Source organism: Pogona vitticeps, chromosome 5 (genome assembly GCF_051106095.1).
Source record: "Pogona vitticeps strain Pit_001003342236 chromosome 5, PviZW2.1, whole genome shotgun sequence".
Classification (NCBI taxonomy): domain Eukaryota; kingdom Metazoa; phylum Chordata; class Lepidosauria; order Squamata; family Agamidae; genus Pogona; species Pogona vitticeps.
Genome location: NC_135787.1, coordinates 194,896,364 through 194,919,298, shown reverse-complemented (window position 1 = coordinate 194,919,298; position 22,935 = coordinate 194,896,364). Strand labels below are relative to the sequence as shown.

At 52.6% G+C, this 22,935-nt stretch overlaps 4 protein-coding genes and 1 long non-coding RNA gene across 14 annotated transcripts in view; 2 read left to right on the top strand and 3 right to left on the bottom strand.

The window, feature by feature from the left end:
* The window catches only part of LOC110090279 (uncharacterized), a 31,923-nt gene extending 28,488 nt beyond the window's left edge, over positions 1–3,435 (top strand). For 4 of the 6 annotated variants that reach the window (XM_078376732.1, XM_073002410.2, XM_073002406.2 and 1 more), the window contains one exon: positions 2,440–3,435. In XM_078376732.1, coding sequence (XP_078232858.1) covers positions 2,440–2,634 — 195 coding nt within the window. In that variant the 3' untranslated portion in view covers positions 2,635–3,435. Of the gene's footprint in view, positions 1–94; positions 2,406–2,439 lie in introns of those variants that run through there. The other 2 variants (XM_073002407.2, XM_073002409.2) reach the window with 2 other exon arrangements.
* A 591-nt stretch (positions 3,436–4,026) lies between these two features.
* SPMIP1 (sperm microtubule inner protein 1) lies at positions 4,027–5,979 on the bottom strand. The gene is made up of 2 exons (XM_020812459.3): positions 5,526–5,979; positions 4,027–4,386 (listed from the first exon to the last, which is right to left on the bottom strand). The coding sequence occupies exons 1-2, from the start codon at positions 5,977–5,979 to the stop codon at positions 4,277–4,279; spliced, it is 564 nt and encodes a 187-aa protein (XP_020668118.1). The 3' UTR covers positions 4,027–4,276.
* A 2,244-nt stretch (positions 5,980–8,223) lies between these two features.
* Positions 8,224–11,910, bottom strand: ATP6V1F (ATPase H+ transporting V1 subunit F). Its single transcript, XM_020812458.3, has 2 exons — positions 11,654–11,910; positions 8,224–9,468 (listed from the first exon to the last, which is right to left on the bottom strand). Exons 1-2 carry the CDS (start codon positions 11,809–11,811, stop codon positions 9,267–9,269), a joined length of 360 nt encoding a protein of 119 aa, XP_020668117.1. The 5' UTR covers positions 11,812–11,910; the 3' UTR covers positions 8,224–9,266.
* LOC144583190 (uncharacterized) lies at positions 10,064–15,813 on the top strand. The gene is made up of 2 exons (XR_013536847.1): positions 10,064–10,652; positions 15,037–15,813. It is a non-coding gene; the product is annotated as an uncharacterized LOC144583190 (long non-coding RNA).
* The window catches only part of FLNC (filamin C), an 81,725-nt gene continuing 74,252 nt past the window's right edge, over positions 15,463–22,935 (bottom strand). For all 5 annotated transcript variants that reach the window (XM_073002414.2, XM_073002413.2, XM_073002416.2 and 2 more), the window contains 6 exons: positions 22,138–22,253; positions 21,486–21,618; positions 20,106–20,282; positions 19,372–19,590; positions 17,852–18,073; positions 15,463–16,985 (listed from right to left, as the gene is read on the bottom strand). In XM_073002414.2, the coding sequence (XP_072858515.1) occupies positions 16,798–16,985; positions 17,852–18,073; positions 19,372–19,590; positions 20,106–20,282; positions 21,486–21,618; positions 22,138–22,253 (1,055 nt within the window). In that variant the 3' untranslated portion in view covers positions 15,463–16,797. The remainder of the gene's footprint in view (positions 16,986–17,851; positions 18,074–19,371; positions 19,591–20,105; positions 20,283–21,485; positions 21,619–22,137; positions 22,254–22,935) is intronic.

Sequence of the window (22,935 nt, the reverse complement as noted above, 5' to 3'; positions counted from 1 at the left end):
GATATGGGGAAAGGCAGCCGTAAAGCCCCGACAGAGGAGATTCGGAGCTGGAAGAGGTTGCTTTTTTTTTCATACATTCTGCTTCCTTTTCCAGTTTCACCCAGAAAGATGTGACCCAGCAGGCCTTCTGAGCATGTGCAAAGTGATTTCTCACCCCTGCCCTGGAATCAGGAACTATTCGTCAGAGATAGGAAACGTTTGCTTTTCAGACATCAACTCTTCCAGCGTCCTACAGCCAGCAAGGCCGGGAGAGATAACTGCCAGAAATAAATAAATAACTCCCAGAATCCCCCAGCCACAACACTGACCAAGCTGGCTGAGGGATTCTGGGAGTTTTAGCCCAACCCCTGCCCCACAATTATTGGCCGCTCCCAGCACATGCAGAAATGTGCACACCCCAGCTGCATTACTTTCCATTCATTTGCTTGAGAGCATGAGGTGCAGGGCCGAGTCACGCTGGGGGCTGGCAGTTCCAATGTCATTGGGCCAGTCAATCCGCTCCAGGATTTAATCCGAACTTCCCAGGAGCAACCCAGGTCCTGGACCCTCTCTCCAAAATGGGCTCAGCACCTCCGAGGGGTGCTTTGAAGTTCTGACTAAAACCCAGAGTGGATTCACTGCCCCACTGGAATCTGAGCCATCAGCCCACCCCTGCTCCCTGTAATGTGGCTCTTGGGGCCCGATAATGGATCCCCCTCCGTCACCATCCCCCTTCACAGATTGCTGCCTTGTCATGGCGAAGGGGATTGAGTCATTCCCAGAAGCTATGGGCTGTGCCGTGCAGGGACACCCAAGACGGACAGATCATAGTGGAGAGTTCTGACTAAACGTGATCCAGCTGGAGGAGGAACGGGCAATGCCACTCCAGTATCTTTGCCAAGAACACCCCATAAAAGGCCAAAAGATAGGACGCTGGAAGATGGGCCCCTCAGGTCGAAAGGCGTCCAACATGCTACTGAGGAAGAGCAGAGGACAAGGACAAGTAGCTCCAGAGCTAATGAAGTGGTTGGGCCAAAGCCGAAAGGACGCTCAGCTGTGGACGTGCCTGGAAGTGAAAGGAAAGTCTGATGGTGCAAAGAAAAATACTGCATAGGAACCTGGAATGTAAGATCTATGAACCTTGGGAAGCTGGAGGTGGTCAAACAGGAGATGGCAAGAATAAACATCGACATCCTGGGCATCAGTGAACTAAAATGGACAGGAATGGGCGAATTCAGCTCAGATGATTATCATATCTACTATTGTGGGCAAGAATCCCGTAGAAGGAATGGAGTAGCCCTCATAGTCAACAAAAGAGTAATGGGATACAATCTCAAAAACCATAGAATAATTTCAATACGAATCCAAGGCAGACCTTTCAACATCACAGTAATCCAAGTTTATGCACCAACCACCAATGCTGAGGAGACTGAAATTGACCAGTTTTATGAAGATTTAAAAAACCTTCTAGAACTGACACCAAAGAAAGATGTTCTTCTCATTGTAGGGGATTGGAATGCTAAAGTCGGGAGTCAAGAGATAAAAGGAACAACAGGTAAGTTTGGCCTTGGAGTTAAAAACGAAACAGGGCAACGGCTAATAGAGTTTTCTCAAGAGAACAAGCTGGTCATCTTATCACAAACACTCTTTTCCAACAACACAAGAGGCGACTCTACACATGGAAATCACCAGATGGGCAATACCAAAACCAGATATATTCTCTGCAGCCAAAGATGGAGAAGCTCTGTATAGTCAGCAAAAACAAGACCTGGAGCTGATTATGGTTCTGATCATCAGCTTTCTAAAGCAAAATTCAAGCTTAAACTGAAGAGAGTAGGAAAAAATACTGGGCTAGTCAGGTATAATCTAAACCAAATCCCTTATGAATACACAGTGGAAGTGAAGAACAGATTCAAGGAACTAGATTTGGTGGACAGAGTGCCTGAAGAACTTTGGATAGAGGCTTGTAACATTGTACAGGAAGTAGCAACAAACACCATGACAAAAAAAAGCAATGCAAGACAGCAAAGTGGCTGCCCAACGAGGCCTTAGAAATAGCAGAGAGGAGAAGGGAAACAAAATGCAAGGGAGATAGGGAAAGTTACAGAAAATGGAATGCAGACTTCCAAAGAATAGCGAGGAGAGGCCTGGCGTGCTCTGGTCCATGGGGTCACGAAGAGTTGGACACGACTTGATGACTAAACAACAACCGTCATCATCCAGTTGGCAAGAAAGAATGCAAACTGACTTAGGTCTCTGGCTGCAGAGCCAGAGGTTGGGAGTTTGAATCCTCCCTGGGCCTCCTTGACAGAGGCTGGACTGGATGATCCAGAGGGTCCCTTCTGGCTCTGCATTTCTAAAATGATGATGATGATAATGAGAGAGAGAGAGAGAGAGAGAAGCTTTGGGTCAGGTCCCATTTCAGAGCTCTGATCTTCTTCTTCTCCGTCCATCCTGCAGAAACACGCTCCGGTTCAAGGAACTCTTGAGCCCGCTGGTGGCCCCCAGGGAGGAGAGTCCCCAGCCAGGATGGCCAGCAGACCTGTGAGTCCGGAAGGCCTGCCTCTCGGACGTGCCGGACGTTTTCTGCAGGGAGGAGGATGCGATGAGCAAGGCCCCCTGCAACAGAGTGGATGCCGTTCTCATGAGGGATGAAGCGGATGGCGTATTTGTCTGTGGAGGCAATAAGTGGGCCGGTCATGCAGCCTGGGCAGACGCCAGAGGCTAAGCTGACCCCAGCTGGGGGGGGGCAGCCAGAGGCTCTGCGGGGTTCTCCCGTTGGCGTCCCCTAGAACTCATCTCTAATACAGTCCGGAAGGGCTGCCTCTCAGTCATGCTGGATGTTTTCTGTAGGGAGGAGGATGCTATGACCAGCCCTGGCGGGACCCACTGCTTCAGGTGGCAAATGTGGAGCAGCATGCAGAGCTTGGGGGGGGGGGAATCCCCTTTTTTGACTCCAGAGACCAGAATCCTCCTACTAGCACATCCAGTGGGGTACAGAAACCATCGTCCCCAGAATTCCCTACCACAACAGATTCATGGCTTGAGACATGGGGGCACTTTACCCGAAAAGTTGCCATCGCTGCTGTTACGGCTTTGGTCCCGTCCAGAAGGGGAGAAAATTCCACCCTCATGCTCAGCGGGATTTGGACCCAAATGTCACTAGTAAAAGATGCTTCTCTTCCACGACTTCTTTTTTAAAAAAAAAACTCGAGTAAATGTGTAAGAAATCCATTTTCCCACTGGAGTTTCTTTTGGAAAGCTATCGATCCAAACCCTGCTGAGTTGGTTTGTTTTTTCCTCTCGCACATGTAAACAACAAGACAGAAATCACGGCAGCTACTTGGCGCTCGTAAATGACCGGGCACGCAACCAGCACCGTGTGGTTAGCGTCAAGTTGCCGTTGTATTTTTGTTTGTACACACGCCTAATTAAAAATGAATCAAAACAAAAGAATGCGGTTCCTGTTGAGCATTCTGTTGAGCTGACTGGATAGCTCAGTGGTTAAGGTCTCTGGCTGCACAGCCAGAGGTGGCAAGTTCGATTCTCCACAGGGCGTCCTGTGAGTAGAGCTAGTCTGAGTGGCCTTGGGCCAGCGGCACTCAATCCCAGAAAGTCCACACAAGAATAATATCTTATCTGGAAATCCCTGAAAAAGATGGCCATAAGTTGGAATAGACTCAAGGGTGCATCATTATGATACACCTCCATGATTTAGGCATCTGGCTGTAGAGCCGGAGGTTGGGGGGTTCGATTCCCAGCTGGGTGCCTCCTGGGAGAAGAGCCAGCCTGGGTGGCCTTGGGCAACCTGCTCGGTCCCAGGATGACCCCAGAAGAAGGGAATGATAAACCATTTCTAAGTATTCTCTACCTAGAAAACTCTGGAAAGGGTTGCCCTAAGTTGGAATTGACTTGATGAACAGCAATTATTATAGTAATTCAACAACAGAAACGGATTCCAGGCGTTTGGCATGTTTCAAGAGCACCCACGCTCCAATCAAGCGCACATGGAAAGCTTCGGATCAGGAAGCTCAACGAATGCACAACCCCAACACTGAGGTCTTTCTCCCCCCCACCCCCAAAAGACACCCTCCAGGTGTTTTGGTCCACAATGGAAGCTGCATTCCCATGCCTTATAAGCCATTTCAGGAAACGAGAGCCACACTGTTTGCAAAGTATTGTTAACATCGTAAGCCTTCTGAGACAGCCAAAGGAAGAAATCGGAGGAGGAGGAGAGCCAAGCGACGGGAACCGGGCCGGTTTTGTTCCCAAAGACAGACGGAGCCCTCGGACCGGCTCAGAGGGCCACGTCCCGAGGATCCAGGAGGGAGAAGGCGCCGTTCCTGCGGTAAAAGCTGTCAATGCGGCATTTTGGCACAGGAGCCACATGGAGGTTGGCCATCTTCCCTGGAGGAGGGGGAGAGACAAAAAAAAAGTGGGAGGGTTCAAGATGCAGGAGCCGTGTTAGGAAGCATGCCTGATCATCACCTTAAAGTCCTCCTCCAACTTTGTGGTTCTATGATTTTATGTATATGTAAGGATTAAGATGTTTTTCCTGAGATTCAACCGAAATCTGGCTTCCTGTCACTTGAGCCCATGGCTGCATGTCCTGCACTCGGGGATGATTGAGAACAGATCCTGCCCCTTCCTTGTAAGAATACCTTTCAAGTATTCAAAAAATGCTCTCCTCTCTCCCCTCAGCCTTCTTTTCTCTAGGCTAAACAGGCCCAATTCTTTCAGTCTTTCTTCTTAGGGCTTGGTTTCCAGCCCCCCTGATCCTCCTTGTCACCTTGCTCTGCTGAACGTGTTCCAATTTGTAAGCATCCTTCTTGAAGCGTGGTGTCCAGAACTGGACACAGGACTCAAGATGAGGCCCAACCAGTGCCAAATAAGAGGGGGACTAGTACCTCACAGAATATGGACTCTACTTCTTTTAATGCGGCCTAAAATCGCATTAGCCTTTTTTTGTAGCCACCTCACACTGTTGGCTCATATTCAGCTTGTGATTTATGTCAATCCCAAGATTCTTCCTGCTCGTAGTATTGCTGAGCCAGGTATTCCCCCCATCTTATACAGTAATTGTGTGTTTGGTTTCTTTTTCCAAGGTGCAGGACTTTGCACTGATCCCTACTAAATCTCCTCCTGCTGTTTTCTGTCCCGTGCTCCATCCTATACAGATCATTATGGCAAGAGCTTGACTTTTGAAGGCATTTGTTTTTTAGAACTGTGCAGTGACCGTGCCACAGACTACCAACACCGGCCAAAATATTGATGGGATGTTAACGGGCGTGCAAGAGGAATCATGCAAGGTACTGCAGCTAATTGGGGCTCAACGATGAGGTGCCTGGCACATCTTTGAACCCTCCTGCACGTGGGTAAAATCTTGGCCCATTTTGTCCACTGTCCACCTAGTTCTGTGTAGCTATGAAAACCAACAGAATGCTAGCAAACTAAAGTGCCGCCCCTGGGAGTTGCTCACAAGGAGACCCAGAGGGGGCACCATCAACAAGGGTGGGTTCCCCTAACCCCGTGCCCCCCCCGCTCACCCATCTGCCAGCCGTAGTTGAAGTTGGTGGTCAAGGGGAAGGTGTACTTGTCTTCGGGATTGACGAGGAGGCGGGTCTTGAGATACCGTCGGCGCCCTTCGTCCTCATGGGAGATGCCCTGGTACAAGAGGGCGCGCACCTCCCGGGCCACGGGCCGCATCTCGGCCTCCAGGATCATGGCGTCGAGGCCGGTCAGGTCTCGTTCCCGGGCGGGCTGGGCAGGGGTCCGGAGTGGAGGAGGAGAGCGGGGCTTCTCGGGCGGAGGAGCCTTGACCGAGGGCAGCCGGAGGGTGTTGTCGCCCACCTTCTTGCGCCGCTCCCGCTGGCTCTCCTGCTTGGCCTTGACGAGGGCCCCGTATTTCTGGTGCCAGCGGTAGCGCAGCATGAGCTCCTTCAGGTACTCCTCCTTCCAGAAGTTCTGGTGGAGCGTGTCCATGTTCAAGTGACGGGCCATGGCTGGGAAGAGACTGGCGCCCACGACGCGACAAATCTGGCTGGCACCTTCTCGAACTCCAGCCCTTTGGCCTTGACCAGCTCACAGAGCCACCCGAAGAACCGAGCGGGCTAGCCAGCCATAGCCGGTGCTTGCCCTCCCTGAAGCCCTCTGGTAGCCGAGAGACCGGGGGCAGCCGCCGCATCACCGCTGTTACAATCAATCTCTTGTGAGCTCACGGGCCCACCTCCCTCCAGCAGGAATCCCTGGGGTAACCTGGACTCTTGGAAGACACGGCACAGCCACGAGATGCCCAAAGGTCTGAATAAAGGGCTGGCCCTCTGTGGATGCTGAAAAACATGGATTATTAGAGCAAACACTATTACAGAGTTTGGTCTCTGGCTTCCTCTGGTGGCCAGTTCTGGTAACTTTGTCGTTAGTAATCTATATTTCCAGGATATTTCCTTTTAATATTTTCAGACCATGGATAAGTGAATCGGCAGATACAGACCCCCTTGAATCTGGGAGTATTCTCCATTGCAGTGATCATAGATTCTGGGATTGGAAGCTTTCTGTCTGAACTGCTTCTACAATCCTCCAGGCGAGCGCGGTCTCCTTTCAGCGCCTCTACACCTGTGACTTTGCTCCTCACTGCCTGCCTGCCCACCCGCCCCTTTTCCTCTCCTATCCCACCCTTCTTCCTGTCCCGTGCCGCTGGCTTCCACCTTTCCTCTCTCTGGCTCCCCACCTCCACCCCCTTTTCATCATCCTTTTACGGGGTTAGGCAGAACCCGAGGCAGGACGGCAGAGATGCTGAGCGCAGACAGAGGCCAGAATCAGCAATCACGGAACTAACAACACAAATACCCACTTGTGCAAATCGGCACAAGACAACAAGCACAATCACAACGGTCCCTTGCACACGTGGACAAATAGGATCCGGGCCAGTGGGAGGCAAGGATGTTTGGGGGCCACCGCTGACACAACTGGCGCTCATCTGAGACCAAAAGAGGTGGTGGACACAAAACCTTCCAGGCAGAGGAGCCCTAGATCTGGAACTAAGTATTAGCGGGTACCCTCCTGGATTCCGCTGAGCTCCTTCCCAGGCTTGGCCAACTTCCCCTCATCCCCCCCCCTTTTTTTCATGGAAAGAACGACCCAGAATCCCAGTTAGACATAAACTCTGCTTCTTGGCAAGACACAGAGAAGGGAAAATGGCTAAGCAGGCGATGACTCCGGTCTTGCCATTAAGAGAACTCTCTTCCATCACATTTATTGATTGAAAATATTTTTTAAAAAAGCAAAGCGTGCTCCTTATATACCACCTCATAGTGCTTCAAACACTCTCTGGGCGGTTTACAAGTTAGTTATGGAGGCTACACATTCCCCCCCCACGAAGGATAGAAGGCTGAGTCAACCTTGAGCCACCTACCTGGGATTTGAACCCCAGGTTGTGAGCACAGTTTTAGCTGCAATACAGCGGTTTAACCACTGCGCCACGAGGCTCTTTACCCCACCTTTCTCCTCAAAAAGGACCCAAGACGGCTCACATTATTAAAAAGACAACCTAGAAAGCTAAAAACAATAACCGTACAAATATTTTTTTTTAAAAAAATAAACAAGTATCCCGTTTCTCATCCCTTACACTTTGGGCCTTCGGGTACCAGACAAAAATGTTACCTCCTGCCAAAGCTTTTGGGGAAGAGGCTTAGACTCTTCTTAAAGGATGGGACTTTTCCAAATGTCCTTTCAAATGATGGCCATCATCTCCCTTTGAGACACGTGTCATTTTTTGATGTGCCCACCTGGCAATGTCACTTCAGGTGCACATAAACTGTTATTTTAGCAGTGCTTTGAATGTGAACAGTTAGCTACCCTGGCCTCTCACAAGAAAGGATGGGATATAAGTTAATAAGGACAACAATGCGTCGTTCTTCTTACAGGGGGCTGGTACTGTGGTTCTTTGATCCAAACTTCCCTCCAGGGAGCTAAAAGATAGAGTTCCACTTCGCATCGCTGAATCCCCACAAGGTAGAGCAGGCAGAGAGTGGAGAAGCCAAGGTCAGCCGGTGAGTTTCACCCACAAGTGGGGACTGGAATCCACACCTCCCCAGTCCTGCACAAACACGGACGAGAGGCCCCTCCTATCTAAGGCTGGAAGAGCAATTGTCTCTCACACACAGAAACCCCACTAAGAAATCTTCAAGTCCTCAGCCATTAATTGCCAGGGGCCGACGAGTACCATTACAAAGAAGAAACGAGAGAAAGGGCTGAAAGGGTTCTTTTTAATTTGCACTGAACTCCACTACAGCAAAGCGTCGGCAAATACGGTTGTTTCTATTAGAGATAAAGTTACATGAGATTCCAGAGTGCCTGCATCAAGAGAAAGCCAAGGCTGAGATAATAAATAATTCACTGACATTCACCATCTGATGTGGGTATTTTATTACAGACTGGAGATCAGAACAGACAGTATATTTTTCAGGGTCCCCCCCCCCCTTTTAAAATTCCAGTTTTAGAATGCTTTAAAGCAAGCGAAACTGAGCTAACCATCTCAAGTAGGGGAGGTATATGGAGAAGGCAAGAGAAATCCCTTTCTGTGTTACAAACATTTCCCAGGTTGCTTCAGCAAACACGAAGGGCAATTCCATGAGACCGGTTCTACGCAATCCCATCCTTTCTGATCAAACAGGGTCATTCAGAGGGAACTGGAGCATATCAACAATTAGCTACAATTGCAGATCACATGTCTGGCCCTGGGCAAAAATAATAATGTAATAATACATGAGCCACTTAATAAAGATGGGCTTTAGGTGTGTAAGAGGAAGCCGTGGATGGGAATGAGCATCCGAGCAAGACACGGAGTGGGGCCGGGGAAAGCCCCCCAGGGCGTGGAGGAGAGGCTCAGCTATGCTGTGGGCTTACTGCTTCTCCAGCAGAGAAAAGCTGAGGGCAAAAGGAACTGCCAGCTCCCTGGATCTCCTGGGCTCCCGTGGGGAGGGCAAACAGCCCCACCCCACAGTGAGCCACTGCAAACAGGGGAAAGGTAGGAGACACAAGGCGAAACAAAGCCAAGACTGGAAAAACCCTAGAGGCTGGTGTTGTGTCCCCCCCCCCCCCACCAGTCTTACAGGGCAGCGAGAAGACAACAACGAGGGTGGAGACATTTCTGCAGCAAATATATCCACACGAGACAGGGAGAAAAAGCTCTTTATGGAGCCAGTGGGGTCGAGCAGGAGCTGATGCTGCTGGTGGGGGCAACGAGGAAGGAGACCGCCTGTCCTTTCCCCCAACTCTCTCCTCCACAACTATCGCAAGTCCTCGGCTGTGAACATGCCCTTGGCCCGGCGCAAGATGGAGTCCTTGGAGGCATCGTACGGGTGCTCCTTCGAGGGGATCTCCAGCACGGCTGGGATGGACTTGGTGTGCGCGTCGATGGCGTGCCGGATCATCTCGGCGATGAACTGGTTGATGAGGATGATGCCAATGTCGTCACGGGACAGGAAACCCCTGAGGACAAAGAACAGGTCAGAGCTAACAGCAGCTAGAGCAACTGCGTGCCATCAAGCCGATCCTGACTTACAGGAAACCTTTCCAAGCTCTTCTGGACTAGGGAATATTCAGAAGCGGTTCACCTTTCCCTCCTCCTGGGAGCAGCCTGAGAATAGCCATTTCCACGGGGCCCTGGTCTGGTATGAACTGGAGGAATCGACTTTGGATTGGGATATCCCCCCATCCGGCCAACCAGCCTCAAAGACCAGTGGCCGCATGAGAAGTCAGGGTGCAAGCAACTCAAAATAGCAAGAAATCCGCAGCCTGGGTTGCGCACCGAATAAAGGATACCACCTTGAAAGTCTGCGCAGGCCTCCGCTGCAAGCCAATAGGAGGGGCTGGGATCCATTGGGAAAGAGAGGGCCTCCTCCCGAGCAGAACCAAGCCCTCCTCTCCTAAGGGAAGACCCTGCCAGTGTGAGTAAAGTGTGGGGCCCAAGCACCTGCGCCCACCCGTGTTCCACACCCCATCTTGGGGCATGCGGCCACAGGCGACTCAACCTCCACATCGTAGGCCAGCCATTCCTTTAGCAATCCAATTATTACAGTATAGACGCCCAATTCTCAAAAAGCCTGATCCTGGTTTATGTCTGTTAGCGCTTCCAGGAGCTGGTTGGCGTCTGAAGCACCCGGAGGGTCAAACCCACTCAACCAGAGTGGGGGAAAGGAGGCCCTTCAGATGATGGCACATTTCATGCTCTACCAGCTCCTGATGACAAACAAGGCCAACAGTAAGGCATGGAGAAAGCAGCGTGTTTGCCACCCGAGAAGAAGGTATGGATAAAACCACTTCTGATTTCTCGCTGTCAAGGCCGGGCTCAGTAAGAGAGGAATCCGGCTGGCTCCTGACCAAGGCCCCGGAAGGACCTTCTGCCGGAAGAGGAGACCTTATTCTCTCAAGAACGGCAACCGCTCTGCGAATCATGCCATGCCAGAGAAGCGTTGCTGTGAAAAGCTTCACCAAGGTCACCGTGACGAGAGGTCGGTCTTCACCAGATAAAGCAGGACAGGGAGACCAGGTGGAAGGACGTGAACAAGCCAGCGGTGTTTGTGGGTAAACACAAGACGGGCTGAACCCGGTTCCCTTCGGAGAAGCCGAGAGACGACAAGCGGCAGGATGTCCTTGCTTCACAGGCCAAGGAGGTTCGTTCCGAGGGCAAAGAAAAGGGACCGTTTTCCTGACTCCAGACTTGGGAACTGGGCTGCGGGGGGCAGAGGCGTGTTCGATTCCTCCACGGCGCTTCTGTTTCCTCTCCTGTGACAATGATTCATAAGTCACGGGAATGCCCAGCAAGGAAAGAAGGTGTTGGCAGCAAAAGGGGAAGCTCTCCCTTGGGGGGGTGGGGTGGGGGGCACCCACAGGCCCAAGCCTCTCAAAGCACCCCATGGAGGGAGGAGGCTCGGTCCAAGCACCCCCACCCCACCTATTTGAGATTCCTTGGCTTCCCTCCAAAGCTTCCAGCAGGTCCTCCATTTTATGGACTGCAAGTCCCAGAATCCCCCAAGCCAGCTTTGGGCGGAGTGGATTTGGGTTCCAGCTGCTAGGTTTGGCCTCCAGCAGTCACAGGAGAAGGGGGATTTTTAAGGAGAATTCAGGGGTGGTGGTGGCAGAATAATTTAATTTTTGGACAACAACGCCCAGAAGCCCCCAGCCAGCAAAGCTGGCTGGGGGATTCTGGGAGTTGTCGTCCAAAAATGGAGGAGCTGGAAGGGGGGGGGGACTCTGGTGCTTTCCTACAGCTCTTCCATGAAATACAGAGGGAGGAATGGCTGCTGCTTCTTCCTCCTGAATCCCCACAAGTTCCACCAGTCCCCATTAACTGCTATGGAAACCCCCCCCTTCACATGGAATGGTTTGGTCTCTCCTCCTCCCCCCCCGTAACAGCCAATGGTCTCTTCCTCCTGCCCCCCCGCCGCCGCTATTTCCCTCCCTTCCATCCATCCATCGACTCCCCCCCGCGTCGTCCTCCCAGAATGGTCGCGTCCCCCTTCTTCAATCCCCCTCCCCATTCCTCCCAGCCTAGTGGGCTCTTCCTCGCTGTTGCCGCGGCAACGGCTGTTCCGACGGCTTTTCTCTCCCCCCCGCCCCGCCAAACCGCCGTTCCCAGGTCATCGCCCCCTCCCTCCTTCCCTCCCTCCCTCACCGGAAAGCCTCCTCGATCTCGGCCAGGGCCGTCTCCTTCTCCACCACCAGGAAGTTCGGGCGGCGGTGCTTGTCCAGCTCCCCGACCCCGCCCAGGAGGAACCCGGTCACCGTGTCTTCGTCCCCGAGGACGGCGATCAGCTTCCCCCGGCCGGCCATGGCTCCCCGAGAAACAAGCGCGGGCAGACGAAACGCACAAACGCTAATAATGACCCCAAGGCGTCCCCGTAGCCAGCTCTTATAGGAAGGCGCAGGCGCGTGAGGCGGAGGGGGGCGTGCCTACGGGCTACGCATGCGTGTCCCTAAGGCAGCCGCCAGCCCGTGATCTTCTCCGCAGAGATACGAAATATAGAGGTGTGAAACAATTGACTTCCGGGTTTACTCGGCCCCCGGTCTGGTATGCGCATGCGGGGCCCTGCTCCCTGGCAGAGGACGGAACCCTGCAAGCTTGTGATGCGATTTGAAACTACAGTATTCTAAACTGCATTAGGGCAGCTAGATAATTATGTGTGTGCTGAGACTTATAATGACCCTAATGGGGCTTTAGCGGCAAGTGAGATACTTTACGGACTAGTTTTATCAGTTCCACTGGTCCCCCCCCCCCCGTCAATTCCCAGGGCTGAGCAGGGATTCGAACCCAGGTCTCAGAGTCCTGGTCCGGCACTCTATCCAATGCGCCACACTGGGAATCTAGATAAGCAGCAACATATAAATATAATAACTATAAATAATAATAATATAGTTGGAGAGTGAAGTGAAAGCTGCTCAGAAAGCACTAGGAAGAAATAAATCACCAAGGGTAGATGGAATACCAATAGAGTGGTGTGGCGGAATGTGTCTTTGGTGGAGCATTTGTTCACCCTTTTTATGTGCCAATTGTTTGATCCTTGTTAGTTATTTTTGTACTCACTGCTTTAGCTTTGAAGACAGTCTTTTTCTGGTATAAGCTGCCATGGGTCTTTTTTTAAGGAGAATGGCGGGGTAAAAATATTTTAAATAAAATATCAGGAGTGTGATTTGGAACAATGAGAAAGTTAACATCTGCAGCTCGTTCCTACTGATCTCAGAAGGTGGGGGGGAAAGCCTGTTTCATCCATCCTCTGGAAAGAAAGGAAGCTCTGATCCATCCATTTTGGCCCCCGGAGAAAAACAATTCCAGCATCTGGCCCAGGGTAGAGCCTGGATAAAGGCAGCCTCAGGAGCAAAAGGATTTTTTTTAAAAAAAAAAATTATTAAAATTTTTATTAAACATTCTTTAAAAAAAAAAAGCTTATACCAGAAAAAGACTGGTGTTTTTTTTTAAACAAAAATAGTTTTTGAGCTCTCCAGGTCTCCTCGGCTGATGAGGTGTTTTTAAAAATAGGAGGGTGGTGAGGGCAAAGAACGTCTGCCTGGATAGGGAAGCCAAGGTGTCGTAGAAGGAAACAAGGACTTGAATGTGTGTGTGTGTGTGTCCCCTTTTTTTGGAACTGCAACTCCTAGAATCCCCTTGCCAGGCATGGGAATTGTAGTCCAAAAAGAGAGAGAAAGAAAACAGGGAAAGGAAGAAAGGAACATTTCCATGCTCTGGAATGCATGATTAACAGCCCACTAGGAAGGGTTTGGAAATGTTATTTTTATGGAATGACTCTTAGTACTTTTAAGATCCTTGAAAGGCTGTCCTACAGAGAAAGGGCAGGATCGGTTCTCGATCATCCCAGCGTGCAGGACACACAACAAGGGGCTCAAGTTAAAGGAAGCCAGATTTCAGTTGAATATCAAGAAAAACTTCCTGACTGTTAGAGCAGTACAACAAAGGGAATCAATGACCTTAAAGGGGAGGTGATGAGCGTTCCAACTCTGGAGGCATTGGAAGGTAAATGGGACCACCAATGATCAGATCTGCTTTGATTTGGGATTCCTGCCTTGAGCAGGGGGTTGGACTGGATGGCCTTACAGACCCCTTCCAGCTCCGTGATTCTGTGATCACAGTCCCAACCCCCAGCCAGCCTGGCTGATGGGAGATGTAGTCCAAGACAATAACGTCTCTAAGCTCAGCCCCTGATAGTCTGCCCTGGACCAAACCTTCTGGGCTGAGATGGAATGCCTTCGCCTGGGGTGAGCCGAGCAGCGGGTGGCACAGTGGTGCAAGGACACCATCGCAGGCCTCCTGAGTCCCTTTCTGTCCCTCTGGCCATGACGCTGTGCTGAGCGTGCAACTCTGGAGGCCGCAAGCAGCACTTTCAGGAAGGCCCCCCCCTCCCCCCGGTTCTACCATTGCTTTTCAAGAGGGGCTCGGCTGACCTTCTGTCTCTTGTTCTTGACCAAAAGCTTTGTACTCAGGAGGGCCATTTGGCTCAATGGCTGAAGAACAAGGGTGGCCAAAACGTGGGACCGGAACGAAAGGCAGCTGCCTGGGGCTGCCACCATGTCATATCCCGACTCCCTCCGACTCCTCCTGTCCCACCAAAAAATAATTCTGTCCAGCCAGAAGAAGAAATGAGCCCGAAATTCTTCTGTTCATCCAGATACTACAGACCAGCTATGCTCAACCTTTTTTGGGGGGGTAGGGGGGGATGGTTCTTTGAAGGAGATCTTGCTCAGCTGTGTGCAAACAAGATTAACCGTGCAAATGGGTGGCTCTGTGGCCCCCTTCAGGTGTGCCAGCGGACACTCCTTCCCCCCCCCCCAGGGGAGGATCTGGCCCCCGTGGAGGACGGCTGCAATAGACCTCTGGTTCTCAGAAAGCCTGGTCCTGGTTTATGCCCGTTGGAGCGTCCGGGAGTCGGTCTCTGCAGCACCTGGATGGCCCCATGGAGTTACCCCAGGGGGGAGGAAGCGGAGCCCTCCAGAGAAGGGTAGATTTTTTATCTCAGCAACCGGCTGCCTAAAGGGGGTTCCTAAAAACAGAGGAGCTGCTGTTGTTATGTCAGTTTGTCGGCTTTTTAATATTGTGAGCTGCCTTCGGTCCTCTCGAGGAGGATATTCCAAAGCATTCCTTCAGCCATACTCTGGGCCTGGGGTCGGCAGGCGCCTTTCGGCAGAGAGATCCAGGGCGAGAGCAATGGATCTCTCTGCCGATGTTTCTTGATTTCCTTCGAGAGGTGGCCGTGAGCTGAGAAGTTCCTGCCAAGCGGCGCAAAGGCAGGAACCAAACCACCGTTGCCCTCCACCTCCCGAAGGAGCCCCCCCCCCCCCCGAGAGCTTTGTGTAATTCTTAGATCCCTGTCGATCCCAGCCTTTCGGATAGTCTTCCTCTGATGGCGGGGAAAAGTGGTTCTAAAGGCGTGGTTCCCTATGCTTTTTTATTTATCATTATTTATATGTTCTCCTTGTTCCTAAGGTCGCTTTCCTGTTAACGGGACTGCTCCCTGTGTTACTTTCGCTCGCTTGCTGTGGTTTTAGGTGCTGCAAATCCTGCTCTCGGCGCAGGGGAAGAGAAAGGCAGGGCGCCTGTTTGTAGAGAAATGGACGAAGGACGGATCCCAGCTCTTGGTTGCTGTCCGTAGTACCTTCTTTGCAGGCCTTGGGCAGCACATGCAAAAAAGCTGCACCCGGGTCCCCGTCAAAGTGAAAGACACCCCGGCCGGTGTTCCAGATGCTCAGAAGATGCGATGTTGATTATTCTGCAGCCTATCGAAAGTGGCTGCGTCAGATCTTGGAAGTGGGTCTGTTCAGAAGCCGTCCCCCACCGCCGCCCCATGGAACCCCCTGGAGGGCCACAGCTTCCTCGGCCCTGCCTTTGAGGTTTCCCCTCCGTGGTCACCACAGAAAAGGTGCCTGAGAAAGTCCTCCCAGAATAACCGCAAAGAACGAGCCGTGACGCCACGCTTCCAAAGCAAGTCACCTTTATTGCGGGCGAGCAGGTGAATTCCAACCCCACCGCCGTCTGCAAGGAGAGGCGCCCTTCCAGCCCCTCGGACACACGCAACCACAAACACGGGGCTAAAAAATGGCCCCTCCCCGGAACGGGCGTCCAGTTGGGAGAATACCCCCCCTCCCTGCACGGGCCACAATGCCTAGCCTCCCCCCCCCACCAGAATATATATTTTTAAAATCTTTTTTTTTTCCTTTCTTCCTCTTTCCTTCTTTTCTAAAAAAAACAGAAAAACAAAACTCTTTGGTTTGAGCTGTGCCCTCGTTCACCGAGGCAGCCCACCAGTTTGGGGGGGGGGGCAGGGGCATAATGCAAAACACTCAAAAGGGCTCTGTGTGTGTGTGTGTGTTTGCCTTTTGCCCTGTTTTAAAACCCTAAAGCGAAGGACTCAGGCGATCAGAAAATTCGCCTGCAAAGGCCCCAAGGCCATCACAATGCGCAAAGGGGCTTGAGCAGCAGAACCGGCCAGGAAACCCCCCACTCATCCACCCACCCCCCCACCAGATCCTGGGCTCAACCTTTGTCCACTAGCAACAATGGCCTCAGACATATTTTTGCCCATCAATCTACACGGCTCTTCCCTCTGTAGCGTCCCGATGGGTCCTACCGCTGTGAGGAGGGGTGGGTGGCACAGGGGGACACCTGGTTCCCCCCTTGACCTGGCCCTTAACCCCAGTCTCTTCTGCCCATCCATCCTGGCGTCTCCTCTCCGCTCCCTTCTCTTCGCGCTCCTTCGCCCTCAACATTTCCTTCCCTGCTTCCCAAGCCACAAGAATTACGTCTTGCGAGGATGGTGGCGAGAGGCGGGAGTGCTTATCAGTGCCACCGCCACCACCTGCACGCCACCTCCCAGCGTGGAACCACCGAGCACAGCCTCCCCCCCCAGTGGTCCTCCTGCCACGGAGTCCTTTTCCTGCCACCTCGCTTCTTCTCACATTGACTTCGTTCCCCCTTCTTCTTTGTCCCTCTTGCTCCCGGTGCCCGCTCTGCTGGCCCGTGTGTGTGTGTGTGTGTGTGTGTGTGTGTGTGTGTGTGTGTGTGTGCTCGCCCTTTTAAGCTCACAACGATGCCCACCCACTGCCCTTTCCCCATCCCGGCCCCTCCTCAGCTGGGGCCACCCCCCCAAAAAAAATCAGTGAAACGTCAAGAGTCCAAACAGCTCTCCCCCCTCCCCATTTCCCCAATTGTCCTCCTGGCCTCGGCCCCGCCCCGGGGGGCATTGTGGGTGTTTGGCAGTGCCAGTCCGTGTGTCTTGGAGGCGCAGGGCGGGACCAAGGGGATCGGGCCCCTTAGGGCACATTGACTTGGTAGGGGCTGCCGGGCACGCCCTCGTCCCCCCACTTGACGATGAGGATGTAATCCCCTTTCTCCTTCACGGTGTAGGTGACGTTGTAGACCCGGTTGCCCATGTGCTTGACGTAAACCTCGTCGCAGGGGGTCTTCGGGCCGTGGACGCCCACCATGAGCATGTTGGTGCCTGCCGAGGAAAAAAGGGAGAGGGGAGGTCAAGAGCGGGAAAAAAACCCTTTCCACCCAAGGGCGGAATCCAGTCTCATCGAAGCCCTTGGTGGCGGAGGGCGCACGGTCCAGTGGCAGGCGGGGCCGCTGGCAAATGGCCGGGGTCTCCAAACGCTAGCATATAAAGAATAGCATGGTTTCACCTCCTGTTAGGAACTTAACCCTACTGTTACAGATGTTAAATCTTGGGCCATAGAAAAACCTAGATACAACCGGGGGCACAGTTTTTGGAGAGGATCGGAAGATAAACACTTTCCCAGGTGGCTTATCATGGAGGTGATCCTCATAGATTTTCAGCCTGGATAAAGTTCTCCATGTTATAATCACTGTACTGTCTATAAGAAATGCCAGCACAATTGCTGTATACCCTACATCTGCGGTTCCCAGCCGTGGGCCCCCAGATGTTCTTGGACTGCAACTCCCAGAAGCCTTTCACCACGAGCCGGGCTGGCCAGGATTTCTGGAAGTGGAAGTCCAAGAACATCTGGGGGACCCAAGGCTGGGAACCACTGCCCTGTCGCCTTCAACGGCGTTCTTCCCAAACAAAAGGATGAAATACATCCATCGGAGTAATTTCTTCAGTATGGGGCAGATCAGCAGACGCTTGGATTCCCTATAATTCATGGTCTTCTTCAGAACGGCTGCCTTTTCATCCTGTTCTCAAGATAATAAGGTTTATTCAGAGGCATAGCTCAGTAGACAGATGCTGAATTCTGGAAGCAAAATGGAGCTGCCCCACTGGCATCTCTCTCCGGCCTGGCACCTCTTCCCTGCTTGCCCCCTGCCAGCGCTGCCTCCCTGCCCATAAATTGCCGAGATGCCCACCTGCTTTGCTGCAGTCCACCGTGAAGGTGTTCTTCTGGCCCACAAAGGCCTTGGTTAGCCCAGGCCCCCGGGCCACCACCTTGCTGGCATCAGAGGAGAACTTGGGCATGGTGCTGTAGCTGCCCCCCACCGAGGAGGAGGAGGAAGAGGAGGCCTTGGTGACGGTCTCGACCAGCACGGTGGAGGTCTCGTGGAGGCTGTGTCCGCCCGAGAGGCGGGGACCTGGGAGGGGAGGGAGGCAAGAAGGAACGTCACTGCCAGCTTCCTTCCCCCCACCCACACATTTTTAAAAAAAGGATGAGTGCTTTGCAGCCCCCCACCCCACCCCATCTGCTTTTTTCATTGTCCGGAAGATGTCTGTGATGCCCAAGAGCTAGTTACCCTGGTTGAAGAAGCCAGAATCCTAGCAGAAGCTTCCAAGGGCAAAAGTGAAAGCACACACGTTGCGGAAGCACATTGCTGCTCACGAAGAAGTTGCTGCTTGCATTCCTGGTCACGTGCCCAGTCGTGCAATAGGCATGTGGGCAGGATTGCAACGGGCATGTCCTTGATTAGTGACTAGGACTCAATTTCACATAAATTGCCAACAGGATTCTCAACAATATATATGTGTTGGTTTGAGTACAGCTGGGCTACGTTGGTGGCTCGGGGGGGGGGATTAATTCGCTCCCAGGAACCTGTTGCGTGCCACGCCCTTCCCCCTAAAAGAGATTTTCCCCTGCATTACAGTAGGACCCCCCCCCATAGTCATGGGGGATCCGTTCCAAGGGCCCCCCCCGTGGATGCTAAATAATGTGGATTTTAGCAAACATTATACCTCTCATGGTTTCTGTCTCCCTCTAGTGGCCTGTTCTGGGAACCTCACCATTAAAAACATATTTGGGGGATTTTTCTCTTAATATTTTCAATATTTTCAGACTGCGGCTAAGTGAACCCGTGCATATTGACCCTGCAGATAAGGGAGGGGGTTTCCTACTATATTTTCAAAACCAGATTTGAGCTGAAGTTCATTTCCAGTTGCAGCCCCCTAACTTCCAGTTGAGAAGTACCCCAACCTCCATAGAAAAGCCAGGCCCCACATTTTGTTTCAAGGATTCCTGCTGCTCCTGAATGTTTCCAAGACTGGCGATTCTTGTTTTGACACCCCTTCCATTAAATTTTCAGTAGAAGTTTCAGAGTGCGAACACTCAATGGGAAGCCATGCGGGGGCTCGCAGGGCTGTGTTCTCCCCACATCCGAGCATAAGCCGAGGCCCACAGAGTTATGCCACTCCCAAGGGTAACTTTGGGGCCAGGACTCTCGACTCAGCTGGCCATCATCCTCTCGCCACCTGACGGATTAAGAACTGGAGACTTCCCTCGGAGGCGTCACCCACCCAGAGGTCCTCTTATCCGGGGGGGGGGCTCGGTCCCCGGGCTCTCGGGAGCTGCCCTCCCTGCTCTGAGCCCCTGAACTTCTCCCCGTTGAATCCGGGGCTCCCTTTTCCTCTCCTCCCGCCCGGGGCCCACCGGTCTCCCTACCTGTGACTTTTGCCTTGAAGGGGCTGCCGACCACATGCTGGGGGCCTCCGTACTTGATGGAGATGAGGTAGTTTCCTGGCGCCATGGGCATGTAAGTGACTTTGTGGCCCTCCGGGCATTCCTGGCAGTCCATTTGCACCTTGGAGGGCCCATCGATGGTGACGGAAAGGGCGCCGGATCCTGCATTCCGGGTCTTCACAACAAACTCGGAGGAGACACCTACGGGAAAAGAAGGAGGCCATGAGAAGGGTCTCGCACTCAGGACCACAAGAAGACAAGGGGGAAGGCGAGAAAGCTGGGCAGCCAGGCATCACTTGCCCCTAGTAGCCACTCTCACACACACATCCCTTGGCCTCTCTCCTCTCTTTGCTGTTTCTCTTCAAGCTGGTTGTTTTAAGGACTAAGACTTGCTTTAAGAACCAGTGCCTAACTTTCCTCCTCCCTCCTCCGCACACATTCCTCTCATGTTGTGTCACTGTACACCTTGCCAGCGGGAGTGTATTGACCATTACTATTTTCTTGGTCTTTGATGGGAAAGTATGAAGAAGAAATCCCAGAAAGTATGAACAAGAAAGCCCCACTCTCAGGCAGAGGGGAAAAACATGGTCCGGCTCCAGCGATGGGGCCAAGCCGATAAGGCCCTGCAAGCGCCACGGCAAAGAATCCCCGTTGCCGCCCTGAGCCCTCCTGGGACCCAGAAGGAGCATTTGCAGCCCGGCAGGGTGAAGGCTTACCTGTGGTTCCCCCCTCGAGCCCTGGGCCGTAGGCCGTGACGAGCCCAGGGTCACCGGCCTGGCTCTGCTCGCCCACTCGGATATTGAAGGGGCTGCCAGGGACGTGTCGGCCGTTGAACCGGACGTCGATGGAGTGGACGCCGTTCTCGTGAGGGATGAAGCGGATGGCGTATTTGTCTGTGGAGGCAAAAGCAGGATGGTCATGCAGCCTGGGCAGACGCCAGAGGCTAAGCTGACCCCAGCTGGGGGGGGGGACAGCCAGAGGCTCTGCGGGGTTCCCCCTTTGGTGTCCCCTGGAACTCATCTCTAATACAGCAGGACCCCTGCTGCCATGGGAATTGGTATCTCCAGTTTCACTTATCCACAGTCTCGAAATATTAAAAATATTTAAAGAAAATACTAGAAATGCTGTACGTATTTTTCACCATGTATTTACCAGAACCAGCCACTAGAGGGAGAGAGACCTTATTATATATCCTTCCTGTTGAAGAATACACAGCATGGTCTCAGGCTCCCTCTAGTGGCCAATTCTGGAAACACAGGGGGAAATTACTTGGGGGGGTGTGTGAATATTTTTCTTTTACCATGCTACCCTGTTTCCCCGAAAATAAGACCTAACCTGAAAATAAGCCATAGTAGGATTTTTCAGGATGCTTATCACATAAGCCCTACCCAAAAAATAAGCCCCAGTTCAGTGAAACCCCCCACCCTCCACCCTTGGGCAGCAACCAGAAGAAGATGATAGGACTGTATTTGAATAAATGCAGATGGTTGTACATGAAAAAAAATTAATAAAACATTCCCTGAAAATAAGCCCTAATACATATTTTGGAGCAAAAATTAATGTAAGACCCTGTCTTATTTTCAGGGAAACACGGTAAGTATTATTCGAGGTTTTCTGCATATGGGGAGGGTTTTGGAACCAATCCCCATGGATACACAGCGCCCTCCTCGATTTCTCAGGATTCCTCCGCGGCTCTTGTGGATCTGACTTTATAAGAAAAGGAGATTTCCCCTAGATTTGAGGAAGGAAAAATGTCTTCTTCACAGTCAGGGCCACTCAAGAGTGGGAGAGACGGCTTGGCGTGGCTTTTGAAAAGCAGCGAGTCTTCTGCCTGTCAGGGATGCTATATGTTTCCTGCATTCCCAGAGGGTGGACTAGATGACCTTTTAGGTTCTTTCCAGCTGCACAATTCAGCCCTTTTTAACTGAGGTCTCTCTATCCCTCCTCTTTCTAGAGGTGTTGAAATACAGGATGGAGACCGATCTCTGTTTGAAACCCACCCACCCCGGTCTGTGCCTTTCTGGTGCTGCCCCACGGGGGTTTGGGGTGGCTTCTTACTCTGCCCCCCTACCCACCCCGCCCGTCCAGACACTCACCACTGTCTAGTTCTGAGACGTAGCACTCCTCCACCACCCCGGAGGGCGTGTGGACTTTGGCGTCAATCACGCCTCGCGCCCCATTGAGCTGAACCGCAAAGGAAGCCGGTTGATTCACTTTCAGGCCGGTCTCCTGCAGGGACGCAGAAAGGAGAGACGGGAGTCAGACCTATGCGGGGCGGGGGGGGGGAGAGAGAGGCAAACCCACCTACAAAGACCCACTGGAGGTAGAAACCCTTTGCGACTCCAGGTCAGGATCCACCACCCCCATGGCCCAGGAGTGTGCGGGGGCACAATCTAGACAGCAGCGGATGGTGATTGATTCACATATTGAGAATACGTCTACCCCAAAGCCATTGCAAAACCTGCCTTTCCTCCATTCCCCAGAGTCTTCTGCAACCCCTCAGGACTCAGAAAACAGCCCAGGGGGTGGTGGTACCCTGGCCAAGCCGTTCCCAGCCGGATTCCCCCCCCCCCCCGGCTTGGGCAAGAGAGGAAGGACTGCCCCGCGCCCCTCGGATATTGGAGGTTGGAGGTATCCACCTTGGCCAGGAGCCGTAGGGTGCCCCCCCTTTAACTGCCCTTGGTGTGTGACATTCCCTCCCTTCCCCTCCCCCCCCGCAGGGGTCGCTTGACTGAGCAGGGGGGGTACCTGAAGGCTGGTGACGGTCAGGCGGCGAGCATCGTCCGAATGGGAGGCCACAGGGACCACGAAGGGGCTGTCGGGGATGTGCTCGTCATTGAACTTGATGGACACTTCGTAGTCACCTGGGAAAGGGAAGAGGGACTCCGGTCAGACTCCACAGGAAGGAAGACGCAGACGGAAACCCTTGACACAGCAAGACGTGACCTCCTCGGCAGAGCCCCAAACACCACCCGGGCTTTTTGTCACTTCCCGGCTTGATGACCGCAATGCCTTTTCCATGGGGCTGCCCTTGGAGAGCATGCTCAGAATCTCCCAGCGAGTCTGATGGTGGGGGTGCACGAGACTGATCACATTCCCCAACGCCCCCATCCAAAAAAGGTTGAAGGGCCTCCCTCCACTCCAGAGGCCCCGATCCTGGCAATTGTATCCACCCTTGATAGCACAGTCTATGCAAACCTGAACGACAAATGGCCACGAGTGAGGAATCCAACACAGGGGTATGCAGATGTTGGCGTACGCTGGTGCCTTAACTTGCAGCCATTCACTGCTAGATGGATGCCGACTGCTTTACGCCAGCATGAAAGCGTCAGAGGATTGGGGCCAGCATATTTCTGGGTGCAATCCCTGGGCCTTCGCCCTTAAGTTGGGGTACAGAATCTATGGCTTATTAATTTATTTAGAATATTTTAATTTTTTTTTAAAAAAATAGTTTCCCTTGACTACCCATGCATGCTAGCTTTAGAAATCTCTTTCCCGGGTTGTTTTTCCCCCAAAGCACCTAAAAACAGCCCTTGCTGTTTATTA